This window comes from Leucopleurus acutus (genome assembly GCF_964270905.1).
Source record: "Leucopleurus acutus genome assembly, chromosome: 14".
In the NCBI taxonomy this organism is placed as follows: Eukaryota; Metazoa; Chordata; class Mammalia; order Artiodactyla; family Delphinidae; genus Leucopleurus; species Leucopleurus acutus.
In genome coordinates this window covers 25,929,383-25,942,915 of record NC_139156.1, presented here as the reverse complement: position 1 = coordinate 25,942,915, position 13,533 = coordinate 25,929,383, and the positions used below count along the sequence as shown (strand labels likewise).

The 13,533-nt window shown below is 48.5% G+C and overlaps 1 protein-coding gene across 1 annotated transcript in view; it reads right to left on the bottom strand.

Moving 5' to 3' along the window:
• Positions 1-3,997: 3,997 nt before the first annotated feature.
• The window catches only part of ARL3 (ARF like GTPase 3), a 32,374-nt gene continuing 22,838 nt past the window's right edge, over positions 3,998-13,533 (bottom strand). Inside the window, exon 6 of the mRNA XM_082854987.1 lies at positions 3,998-4,277. Within this exon, the coding sequence (XP_082711113.1) occupies positions 4,230-4,277 (48 nt within the window). The 3' untranslated portion in view covers positions 3,998-4,229. The remainder of the gene's footprint in view (positions 4,278-13,533) is intronic.

Sequence of the window (13,533 nt, the reverse complement as noted above, 5' to 3'; positions counted from 1 at the left end):
GCTTAGTAGTTGTGGCTCACAGGCTCTAGAGCGCAGGCTCAGAAGTGGCTCACGGGCTTAGTTGCTCTGCAGCATGTGGGGTCTTCCCGGATCAGGGCTCGAACCCGTGTACCCTGCGTTGGCAGGCGGATTCTTAACCACTGCGTCACCAGGGAAGTCCCTATGTCTCAAATATTGCATGGGACATACTTACATTAAAAATGATTGTTTGTTTGCAGTTCAGGTGTGTGTCCCGCCATTTACCTGGCAGCACTGGACTTTCTCTCTCTTCCTGCCTCCAGCTCCCCTCTATTCTGCCAACAGCTTGGCCCTTGGGGCCAGCCAGGCTGGTATGTCTCTAAGGCCACTGAAGTGAGGCTGCCAGAGGGGAAGACAAGCTCTTCTCCTGAGAGAAGAGCCCTGGACCGGAGCCCACTCTGCCTCCTACTGTGTGGCTCTCTGCACCCTCTCTAAAAGGAAAATTCAGTATTAGGTACTAGGTAATTGCCAGCATCCTTGCCAACCGCAGTTTTCCTGACTTCTCCCTTTTTTCTGTCTGTGCAAAGCACGGTACAAAGTCTTCAGCTGTGCCGCCGTGAGGACAGAGGACACCCAATGCTTGGGACAGAGACCCCCGCCCCCCCCCCCCCCCCCCCCGGCGCCTCCCTGAGGAGCGGCATTGATCAGAGGAGACCCCTGGTGTGGGCTCGGAAGGCCGGGGACTGAGATGCCTGAGAAACGGGCCGTTATTGTCTTTGCCCTCCAGAGGAGGCAACTTGCCGCGGCCTTCAGACCCAGGGTCCTGCCCTGCTGGCACTAATGGCTCTGTGATAGTGGGTGAATTCCTTAACCCAGGCCCGTGCCTCAGTTTGCTTAACTGTGAGGTGGGACTAATACTGCCCCATGATGTAGATGAGAGGTCTGGTATGTAGGAGGGGCTTAATAAAGGGTTATTTTTATCGCTGGTAGCGGTGTTAATGTTACATCCTTTTGAAGAAAGCACCTTGAGGGATGCTAACCTCTGAAAGGACAAGCACACCGCAGGCCCTCTCCCCTCTCCAGCAAAGGACACGACACTTTCCAGGCTGCCTTGGTTTCAGCTAAATTTTATTTGTCGGATTTTTGACAGACGTCTAAATTATACATTGAATTTTCCACATGACCAAATACCACGTCCCTTCCTTTGACTATCATTTTCAAAAGAGACTATAAAAAAAAGTACTTTTCGATGAGCAGACTGAACCCTGAAACCACATGGAGTGCAGAGCTAAAAATAAAAGGAAGTAAGAACTGGCCCCTGAGAAGGAAAGAGAAATCAAAGCAAACTCTGACGGGAATCAAGGGACGAGTCCTGGCGAGGGTGACATGGTGTCACCCTCCAGGCCAGGCCGGATAAGGCGCGGCCGACAGCGAGGGTGGGGCATAGAGTGGCGCAAAAATAGCCATTGCTTTAGCCCGGAAGGGAATAAAGGAATTCGTCAAAAGCCAGGAGAGGGAGAAGCGAGAGGGAGGGAGGGAGGGGGCAGGACGGCGTCCTTCCCGCAGTTTGGGAGCTGCGGACCTTAACCCTGGTACATTTCTACCCGCCGGCATAATCGCTGACTCTCAGCTGTGCGCCGACATGTTCCCCAGCTCAGCCCACATCAATGACACCCTTGTTTCCATAGTAACCAAGGGAGAGTGAAGGGGAAAGGGTGTGCTGCCCTGGGCACGGGGAAGCCAGCCAGAAGGAGCCGCACGGGGGAAGTCGGGAGCAGGGGACGGGAAGGAGTTTTTCCCACAACTGGTCTGAGCACACACCCTGGGGCCCCTGTCCCAGGCCTTGCCCGCCCTCTGGCCCCCAACCCTCTTCCCGGCACATTCAGATGCAGTCGTGCCCAGAGCAAGTCTCACCACTAAGACTCACTGGGAGTGGGAGGATGGGAGACCGGGAGTCCCCTTTCTAGCTTCCAATTCTGTCCTCCAAGTGCGGGGGGGCGGTGGCTGGGGAGAGGAAAGGAGTCTTTAAAGCATTTTGTTTTTACAAATGGGAGCTTTCAAACTCTGCATTTTTCTGGCTCCTCTCATCTACCCTGCGAGCCCCGGGAGGGTTCAGTAGGGCTGAAAGGGAAGATGAAAGCGTGTGACATCCACAATGTCTCTGTGTCTTTAGCTGAAAAGCAAATCTGAACATTCACAGAGGCTGTTATCAGAGGAAGGCAGTGGCTTCTGCCTGCTGGCTGAGGCCCTGGGGGGCCCTTTCAAACAGTTCCCTAAGTTGGTAGTAAAAGAACAAAGATATTTCACAGACCATCCACTGCCAGAGTCCGAGTTCCACATCTCAGTGTTCCCCAATCACAGACCTCAAGGCAGGCATTTTGCCCCTCAGATAACATCCCTGATGCACTATTTGGAGGGGAAAAAATATTTTCAAGCGCTAGAGCCGCATTTCCAGCCGGATAGAAGGGGGATTTCTGGTTTCTTATAATTCTGTTTTGCCTCTGTTCAAAGGGCGAGAGGCGTCTGGGTAAGACAGACAAGCCGGGGGAGGCTGCAGGGGGCAACTAGCTCACAGTGGTTTAAAAACCCTCACCTTCTTTTGTTTTGCACGTACTTACAAGTCTGTCCCTATAAGTACTTGCAACCCAGGGCACCTTTTCATGTCTGGCCTTGTTAATGACTTTCACCCCAGACCATCTTCGAAGCGGACCATGCTTCAGCCTCACCGGCACAACTTGGTCCAGAAAGGCTGGGTACTGAGGGCCAGGGCTGGAGTGACCCCTTCAGTTTGCTCACATGCCTTGGTGGGTTCGGGAAGGGCCACCTCCTGGGAGGTAAAAGTAGCTGCCCTCCTGGGACCCACCAGCCACTTGACAGTCTCTTATTCAGTCTCTGAGAACCCCACTGCTCAGGCATCAGGACATAGTTCAGTTCAGGAGCCAGGGATGCTCTGGCCTGCCTTCCCTTGCTTGAAGCCGGGGATCTCTTAAGGCTCAGGGAAGCAAGCTCTTTTTGCAACACGGGGCAGGAGAAGTCTCCCACCATTCCTCTCCAATCAGTCACCAGAGGACACATTTTGCTGGAGAGAGGCAGAGGGGACCAGAAGCTGGGGTGACTCTGGCTTCCCCGGGCACGGCCCCTGCGACCATACACACCCACGCTCTTCCCAGCAACAAGCCCTGTCCCCCTCGAGCAGCCCACACCACCAAGTTGCCAGCACTGTAAAAATTGATCGCTTCTAAAAATCGATCTGCCTGGCTTTTCTCAGTGGAGCAGGTTCACGGTAAAGTTGCATTTATTTTTAAAATCTGATAGCAGCAGCCTATTGTGATCATTTAAACACAGAATTCTTTGAGCTTTAGAAATCCCTTCTATAGGACAGCCGTGGAGAAGCCAGCTAATTTCAGAGTCGGCTGCTCACTGCTCCACTGAACTGGAGAAAGCCTGTTTACGCTAGCCTGAGCCCTCCATGTGAGGGCTTTTTAAGGACCTTGTAATTTTTCTGGAATTAAACCTCCCACCTCTCCTTACATTCCAGATGTCATTACAGTCAAAAGTCGTAAGACTCTGATTCCCTGTGTAGCTGGTTGGGGGCTGGGGACGGGGTATGTTTCTGTGGTGCGTTGTTTGCAAGAAAGGCTTTTTTTTCCTTTCCAAAGGGTGAGGATTACATACAGTCTCCTACCTGCATGACAAGATGGTTTAATCATCTGCTATTCACGCTTCACCCCCCCCAAGCCCAGCAGCTCCCCACCCAGACAGGCTGCAACCCTGGCTCAGTGGATGATGGTAAAAATCACTGACCAGCACCATCAAACACTGTCTTGGTTTCAACACCATGGGGGAATGTAAGGACAGGTCAGGAAATGAATGACCGCAGCCTAAGCTGCTTCTTCCTCTTCCTCTCCCCAGCACCCCCCCCCTTTTTTTTGAAAGAAAAAAGCCCACTGGAATTGCCTAAACTGCAATGCAATCTCTTGCTCATTTAAAAGATCTCATTTTCTAATCATGTGCTTTGAGACATTTAATACTATTTCAATTATGCAGAGGAAATAATATAATTCCTTTATTTGAAAAATGATACTGAACCTCAGAGATCATGTTAAAACTACTGCTGGAATGGGGATTCTTTTTAAACTGTGTTGTTCCCTCTCTTCACACAGCTGTAGCTGTACACAGATGGAAAAACATTTGGTCAGAAAGCAGCAAATTAGTGTTTTTCAGGACAGAATTCAGCTCCCGCAGCTCCTGCGTCTCCATGCGTCAAGATTTTATTTCTTCTTTGCATTGACGTTTTTGCAGACCCAGTTCATGCCGTCCTTTGAGGGAAATGGTCAGAGAGAGGCAGCGTTAGTTGTAAGAAAGGCACCACACACTCTAGCCCCAGAGGGGAGAGGGCGAGGGTCCTGGGTCCTCCCTCCTCAACCACCAGCTCAATGGAGCTTGCCTTCCCCAGGGGCCCACCTGGGTGACCAGGGACAGTGACCTCCTGGGGAGGAGGAGGGAGGCCTCTGAGAGCACAGGAGGGAGAAGGAAGGGGGAATGTCCAGAGCCCAAACTTGAGATGGGTCCTCAGGAACTCCCTCTGAAAAAATAAACACATCTGCCTGGATCCAAGGCCTGATTGAGGAGCTATCAGGACAGATTCCAGCCATTTTTGGCTTTTTCTAAAAGCTGACCTTTGCTAGGGCATTAAATTCAATAAGCCACCTTTCTGGTGCCCGGTGTGTTTACAGTGTGGCAGTGTACACTTGCGCTAAATTAAATTTCTTTTTGGAAAAACAAACCAACTGCAGTGCATGTTACTAGACACACACTGGGGCAATGTGCATTTATTTCTCTTCGCGCAGCACCAGGGAAGGTTTAAAGGGGCCTGGCCTGGTTCTTGCGGCTTTAAGCGCTACCAAGCAGAGGGACTGGGGAGAAGGTTCCCTTAAATGCACAGCGACCTTGAAAGTGTCCTCTCTTAGAAGGCTGGAGGACAGAGGTAAAAACCACACAATACCTACAGCCACTTGGCAGGTGGCATGATATCTCGTGGATGCCAGGCCCGCCAGAGATGACCTATTTCTCAACGCCCTTTGCAGCCATCCCTGAATGCTCACCCTTTCCCCAGAGTCTCTCTGACCCCCAGGGGTGTGCAGAGGTCTCAGAAGCCCAGAACAAAATCAAACGAGGCTCCTGCAACGCACCGCACCCCTTTCCCCTGCATGTGTCACACGTGCACATCTCAGGGCATACATGACATTCAGAGCCCCGCATTTCCTATGACCAGGGAGCTAGCTGTTGAACCTGAACAGCTGAGACAGCTTAAAGTAATAAACATCAGCTGACACCCTTGGCCATTAGGAGCATTAATCCCATAAACAATACATCACTTCAAAACAACCAGCAGGCATCCTATCTCCTGGCTAATCTGACCATAACCTGAATTTACAGTGATTAAAACTCCGCCAGTTGCCATCAGAGCACTTGGGTGGGAGAATCAGATAATCTGATGGCTGTCCCAGAGCATACCTTAGGGCATGTGCCAAGAAGAGGCTGGCCACAGCTGAAGGCACAAAGGTGGACAGCACCTGGCAGCAGTGGGGATGAGGGTGGGGGAATGCCGAGGTGGGAGAAGGTGGACTCCGAATGCATCTCCGATTACAACTGGGTCAGCTACTTACTCTGAAAAGCTGAGGCCAATTTTAAGACCATTTTATGAAAAGGAATAATTTAAAGAGAAGCATGTTTAATTTTAGGAGCTAATTGGTTTCCAGGAAAAAAAAAAAAGATCACCTGCCAGGAGACAAAAAAGATTTTACAAATAAAAGAGGGATGAATAAGATAAGCATCTTCCCTTTGCATTCGAAGCTGAATAGCTCAGCACTTACGTAGCACTTTCCATTTTCAGGAACCCGCACAAACACCATCAAAGGTGCGTACCTCAATATTTCCTCCTCTGTAGAGACTTGCAACATTTTATCAAATCATCTTCTCAGAGAAATCAAGAACAGTGTTCCCACACTATACGAATACCATTTTCCCTCTTGTTTTACGGCTGATTATAGAGGGGGGTGGGTTTCTTTTACTGCATGTAACTCAACATGAATGCACTCAAAGAGATAGGAAAAATATTTACTCAGCTGCAGGAACCCAAAGCAGAACATGGAGGGTGAGGGGCAGTTTTCTCCTGGGTATCTGTTATGGAGGCAGAGGGAATTTAAATGGGGGAGCCCTGACGAGGGTCAGTGTCCTCCAGATGTATGTGAGGGCCCGCGGTGACAAAACCCTTCCAGCCACAGTCCTGCCAGCAGAGGGCGCTCAGAGGTCGGGCCCCACCAGCTGACCCGATGGCCCCGGGGCTTTGCAGCTGCGCCTGCAACCCGGAGTGTGGGAAGCCTAGGAGACTTAAGCTGCTCTGGCTCGGGAAGGCCACCCTGATCTGGTGTCTGGAGGCTGGGGATTGTGCCTTTCCTGTCATTACCTAGAGGAGAACCTGAGCTGGAGGTGGCGGTGTTGGGGAGGCAACAGTCAATGACGATGATAGCTCTTCAATAAAAATCAGGCACAAGCTGTGCCAGGGTGCCCACTGGCAAGGAAAGACTCCTGAGGGAAGGGTCCACGCCAGGCTGGCTTGAGGTGGTGTTTACAGAACTTAGCATGGTGGTGGCCACACACTTAATTTATATCTTTTAAATTAATCCTTGTAACAACACTGTGAAGTAGGTACTCATGGATGAGGAAATGGGGGCACAGAAGAGTGTGTGGCAGAGGCAGGCTGTGAACCCAGGCCATCTAGCCCCGGCATCTGCTCTCGATGACCATTTCTCAATGACCGCGGGCAACTGCTCGGGGAGGAGCTCTGCCTCAGGCTTAGAGAGAAGCTGGGGCTCAAGTTGGCAGAGGGAGCAATTCCAGTTTTTTCTTATGACTTCCAGCTGAATACAGGGGCATGAGACAGAACAGCCCTACCCAAGCACCCTGCGTGGCTTTGCTGCAGCTCTGAAGGTGCCAGAGGCTGTTTCTGGCCACTCAGCTCTCAGGATTCCCGGGCTGCCAGGTACCGGCGTGTGTGGAATCCTACGTGTTTACCTCGCTCCCCATGTATTAACTCTCCGCAAGCCTGCCACCTCCAGCAGGATCTCTCTCTTTAGAGACGACATCATTGCAAGAGGAGGACCCTTCTGCTTCTCATGCTTAAATCAGCAGCCACGGCACTCTGGCCTTAATCTGAAAAGGCTTTGATTTTTTAAAAACAGATGACTGGGGCTTCCGTGGTGGCGCAGTGGTTAAGAATCCGCCTGCCAATGTAGGGGACACGGGTTCGAGCCCTGGTCCGGGAAGATCCCACATGCCGCAGAGCAACTAAGCCCATTCGCCACAACTACTGAGCCTGTGCTCTAGAGCCCACGAGTCACAACTACTGAAGCCCGCACACCTAGAGCCTGTGCTCCGCAACAAGAGAAGCCACTGCAGTGAGAAGCCTGCGCACCACAACCAAGAGTAGACCCCGCTCGCCGCAACTAGAGAAAGCCTGCGCGCAGCAACGAAGACCCAACGCAGCCAAAAATAAATAAATAAATTAAAAACCCCCCAAAAAACAGATGACTGAGAAAAGGTGATCATTTACTTGAAGTAGGTTATTGCTCTGCCTCCAAAGAAGGAAATGAACTCATAGGTTCGTTTAATGGTTGAACCTTTATTGTCAAAAACTGGTTTGACCAAATTTCTGCGTACTGGATCTTCCTCACGCTTCCTCACTACTTATGCCATAAGGTTGTCAGGTTGTGCTGACAACCTTATGGCATAAGTAGTCCTCCCTTTCGTCCTCCACCGCACCTCCCCTGGCCAACCTCGCTGAAACTGAATTTGAATTGATTAGCTTCAATTCAATACCGGAGACTAAGGAGAGACACTGAACCTCAAATACTGAGCTTTGTTTGGCCTTCGGGAGAGGAAATACATTTTACCATGTCATGATATTACTCCCTACTAACTGCTGGGAAAAATATAAGACGGCCCCTAACCATATGGGTGAAAACCTACTGATCACAGATCTCTCCGTTTCGGGATTAAAGGCATGATGCCCTTTCTATGGGAAGAGTGGTCTCCGACTGCACTCCTCTTTTTTTTTTTAACATCTTTACTGGAGTATAATTGCTTTACAGTGGTGTGTCAGTTTCTGCTTTATAACAAAGTGAATCAGCTATATGTATACATATATCCCCATATGCCCTCCCTCTTGCGACTCCCTCCCTCTCTCCCTATCCCACCCCTCTAGGTGGTCACAAAGCACCGAGCTGATCTCCCTGTGCTATGTGGCTGCTTCCCAGTAGCTATGTATTTTACATTTGGTAGTGTGTATATGTCAATGCCACTCTCTCACTTCGTCCCAGCTTACCCTTATCCCTCCCCGCGTCCTCAGGTCCATTCTCTACATCTGTGTCTTTATTCCTGTCCTGCCCCTAGGTCCTTCAGAACAATTTTTTGTTTTTTAGATTCCATATATATATGTTAGCATACGGTATTTGTTTTTCTCTTTCTGACTTACTTCACTCTGTATGACAGACTCTAGGTCCATCCAGCTCACTGCACTTCTCTTAATTTGATCTCTCTGCAATGCATCCATCACTGCTTGATGGTTGGAACTGAGCAGTGGCAGCCATGGTTGGGTGGGCCTGGTTTTTAATGCCATGAGGACTACATGGTCACATCAGTAATTGCTTTAAGACGACAGAGCTCAGACCCTTGCTGAGCAATGCAGCCTATCCCATTGTGCCACTGGGCCCCCAGGGTCAAGGAGCAGCTGGAAGCAGCATACATAAAATATTGCTTGCTATTAATACTTTTTCTGGTGACAAAGGGCACTGCACCAGAGAGGCAGCAGAATCGCACGTCCCAAGCTTGCTTCCTTAGTCTACAGAGAGATCTGAAAATTTAAAAATAAACCTGAGGTCTGACTTGCAGATAAGCAGTCCCATACACACTGGGAGTTGAAAATGACTGATTCAGGCCTAGAAAGAAGTTGTAAATGTCATTTAAAAAATATATTGAAATTCTGTTGGCATATTAAGGGAAAGGTCCCCTGGATCAAGGAAAAAGAAACAAAAACAAGAACCTGGGCTAGTGAATGTTTACTGTGCACCTGCAAGGCACTCTGAAGGACAGCTCACACGTCAGGGCTCAGACTGCTAGAGGCCCCTTCTGTGTAGGTGAGACCTCTGTGAGCCGGATCATGGCTCCTGCTTGGTGAAGGAAGACAAGGAATGTGGAAGCGATGTGAAAAGAAGGGATGAGCATGAGGTAGGGGCATGGAGAGCAATACCCAGGAGAATCTTCTGCTAGCTCAAAGCTACTGGTGTAGGCATGTCTCTGTTATGACTAAGGTTAGAGACCAGGTTGAAACTGCTGATCTCTGCTTTGAAAGGAAATTCCAATGCAGTATAATTTTAATTAAACACACACACACACACACACACACACACACACACACACAAAGTTCTAGGGAGGAAATGTCTTCAAGCACCTGAAACTACAACAGCCAAGGAAAGCTGTGGTTTGGGGTTCACATTCAGGTCTGCAGGTGGAAGAGGGATTGATTTCTCTCTATCTTTCTCTGGCTCTAAGCCAGATCTTTGTTCACTATTTTCCAGACACCCAGGGAAAAGAAGAGAAGAGTCCCAGGCTAGATGTTGTGCACTAGGAGAGGCCCTAGCAACCCTGGCCTAGCCCCAGGGTGCAGAGGGAGGCCGCTCCATGTCTGCAAGGCAGTCTGCCTGCAGGGGCTGCAGGTTTTCCCTCCCAAACATTGTTCAGTTTCTCCTCTTTCTGCCTTCATCTACTTGACATAACTGGGTCTCCTCTGATCACTCCTCTGGACTATGGGGCTCTCCATAGCCCAGAGTTTCCACGATTGATGTTCTCCTTCAGCTTTTAGTGCCGTTTACCTATGCTCTGCTCTTGATAGTTTCCCATGAAAACTTGCTTTAATAACATGATGGGCTGCCTCCTCATCGCCATTAGTCAGGCAAAGAAAGACCTGTTCCAAACTCTTTTGAAGCCCTCAAAAGCCGATTTCCACACCCAGAGCAAGGGATTGCCTGTCCTTGTAAAGACTGCATGTATTTGCCATCAGAATATCAGGTAGAACAAGAACGTGAAATCCACCCCAGGAATCACTAACTTCCATAATGTCAAATCATATGTTTAAGCTACTTGGCTAAGGAGAAGTGATCTCCCTGCCCGACTACTCCAGAGGGCATAGCTCCCCACCTAGTGGATCTGTTCCCTTGACTCACCCACTGGATGGTTATTTATCAGTAGAGGACACGTCTCTCAAATGCATTTTGATTAAACACAATGTAAATAGAGACACTGTTTGTAAACATCTGAAACAGTAACAGAAATTCCAGGTCTTTTTTTTTAACCTTTGTACGTTTTCTTTCAGGGTCATTAGGGCTGTGGTGCCAGATACTTGACCCACGTCACATCTGATCATTTTAGCAGCTCTGCCCATTACTGACCAGCTTTCAGCGGGTAGTGGGTGGGGAGGGTGGAATGGGAGGATGAAATAGGAATTTAGGGAATTTCAGGAAATTTTTACACAGAATCTCTGAAAGTGACATTTTTCTAGTGAAGTCTTTCATTTTTAAGAATAGTTAAAGCCTTAATTAACAAGAATCTTTAAAAGGCCTGCTCCTGAACTAAGCAATGCAGGGAAAGAATTCCACCTAAGTGACTCTTTTTAAAATGAAAACCAAGAAACTGGCTGAGTGGGCAAGAGCTTAGGTCAAAGGTATTACCTGAGAGGGACTTGGTCAATCAGTGCCTCACAATGAAAAGTGTTTCCACGACCTTTCTCCAGTCCTCAAAGGTTACCATTAAAGGACAACAGACAGCAGACTCCCTTCTTAATTAACATTTTTATTAAATAACCCGTTTCAAATAATGGCTAAATTCTCTAAATTTATATCATTCTATTAACCATAATCTAATCTCATTAACCTTGAAATCCCAGTCTTAACTACCCAATTCTATACACCATGGTACTATCTACTAAACTAATTAAGTGACCTTCAAACTATTTCTTCTCCATACAAAACCATGATTTTTCTTGTTCACATTTCTTTACTGGATCTCTCATGATATCATTTCCTGTGAACCTGGTTGCTGAGGTCCCTGATCTGGGAAGAACTTTCTAACAAGATCAAACCATACAGGACTGTCTCACTTGATTCCTGCCTGCCCCCACCCTCTGTCTGTCTGGTAGCTCACAGCCTCTTTTTTGGCCCAAAGATCCTGTGATTTAAAGGGAACTTCATTTCTATGGCAGCTCAACAGCTGGCAACAAGGAGTCTGTCCTTGTCATCTCTGCCTGGCCGAGCGGGAGGGGTGGGGACTGGAAAGACAATGACCAGAGCTCCCTCCCAACTCCACGCTCCTCTGAGGAAGCACCCTTGACTTGAATGCCATTCCTCTAAAGAGATGACCCTAGTCCCTCCTTTTTATATCCCTAAGGCTGGCTGAAGAAACAAGAGCCTCACTGTTAATTCCAGCTTTGCTTTTTCTTCCTTTTGACACTCTGGCCACGAGTGAAAAAAGATAATAGAGCTGTCAATTCCTACTTTCTTAGGAGTATGCATACAGAATGCATTTATTTTATTTTATTTTTTTAATGATTTAATTTGCTTTTTTTAAAAAAATCTTTTGGCTGTGCCACATGGCATGTGGGACCCTAGTTCCCTGACCAGGGATTGAACCAGCACCCCTTGCATTGGAAGCGCAGAGTCCCAACCACTGGACCGCCAGGGAAGTCCCTGCATTTATTTTCTTAAGGCCCCATCTTGAGTCCCCAAACTCAAGATGTTCTCTATTTTCTATATTTGGGTTCTAAACCATTTAGAGAGGCAGAGTCCTCTTGCTGAAGTGGGTTGTACAAACACAAGAAAGCTACTCTCTTTTCCTGGGCCTCAGCCTCACCAAAATAACCTGAGGCCTCATGAGTACCATCTTTGGCACAACTGAGGGAAATACCTTAGGCAGAACTTGATTTTTGTTTAAAAGTGAGAAGCTAAATAAAATGATCAGAGTTTACCTACTCAAAAACATTCTGGGGCTTCCCTGGTGGCGCAGCGTTTGAGAGTATGCCTGCCGATGCAGGGGACATGGGTTCGTGCCCCGGTCCGGGAGGATCCCACATGCCGCGGAGCGGCTGGGCCCGTGAGCCATGGCGGCTGAGCCTGCGCGTCCGGAGCCTGTGCTCCGCAACAGGAGAGGCCACAACAATGAGAGGCCCGCGTACCGAAAAAAAAAAAAAGAAAAAAACCATTCTGGGTTGTAACATACTTGTTGGACCAGCTGAAAATCGCCCAGTTAATTCAAAACCTGATAAGATATACATAATCACATAAGTGATTGCAATTTTATAGAGGAGACCTGAGAAGAATAAAACTATTAATGGTAGTTAGTTTCTTTCTTGAGTGGGATTAGAGGAAATGAAAGAACTTTTTAGTTTTTAATTTTATGTATTATTTTGATATGATTAAAATGAGAATATATTGCTTTATAACCACATGCTAGGAAAGAAAAAAGGAAACAGATGAGACTTAACACCTGCCCCCTCCGTAGGCCTACAGCTCACAGAGACTCACAGGGCCCCAGCTTCCCTTCTGGGGACACAGCCGAGGTAATCTATGGCTACTTGGGAGCCTGCATGACACACACACGCGCACCAAGAGCTTCTGAGGGGCAGGTGTCAAGGAGTCTGGAGCAGGGGCGCTTGTTCCGTGCTGACTGGTCTGCCCTCAGATCAGAGGCCAAGCACAGAAGGGGCCCTGGCTCTTTGTGTGACAAAGAGGGAAAAACCAGGCAGCAAACAGTTGGAACAGGTGAGATAATTCTAGGAAGTGATTATTTGCTTGAGATAAAAGTGGTCAGGCAGTTTTAAGACAAATCAGTATCAAATGTCTGAGAGAGGGGGAGAAGAGTATTAGAAGGGAAATGGAAAGAGGCTGCCGGACAATGATGGAGAATCAAATCTCGGGCTCATCCCCCAACACACCAAGTTCACAGAAAAGCAAACTGGTCGTGCCACCAGAGACACATGTCCTACGGCAATGAGGGGAGATGCCATTTTTCTAGATGCTGTTGATCCCCCAAAGCATCCTAGAGCAGTGCTGTCTGGTTCTCACAGCACTGGGTCACCTCCCTGGCAGGTACACCAGACGTTGAAAACGAGGTGTGTAGAGCACGCTGGGGGCTTCAGAATCAAGAAGTGGTCCTAGGGGGCTGACCCCAAGGGTCAACAGGTTTGAGGCTGCTTGGTAGGAAACATCAGAGCTGAAACTGGTGATCATTCTTTGAGCCTTTCAGGTGTCTGGATTACAATCGTTTTCTGCCCTAAATTAAGATCAAATGAGGGGGAGCTGCTCTTCAGTACACAGTTCCTCAGTGTAAAGCCTAAGGCTTTCGGTCGGCAGAAGCTTCTCCATGGGAAACAAACCTGAAGTAGCATGAAACAGGCCCCAACCCTGACAGCAGTGGAGACAGCCAACAGAAAAGACAAAACACTTCTAGGATAACTAGTGTGTT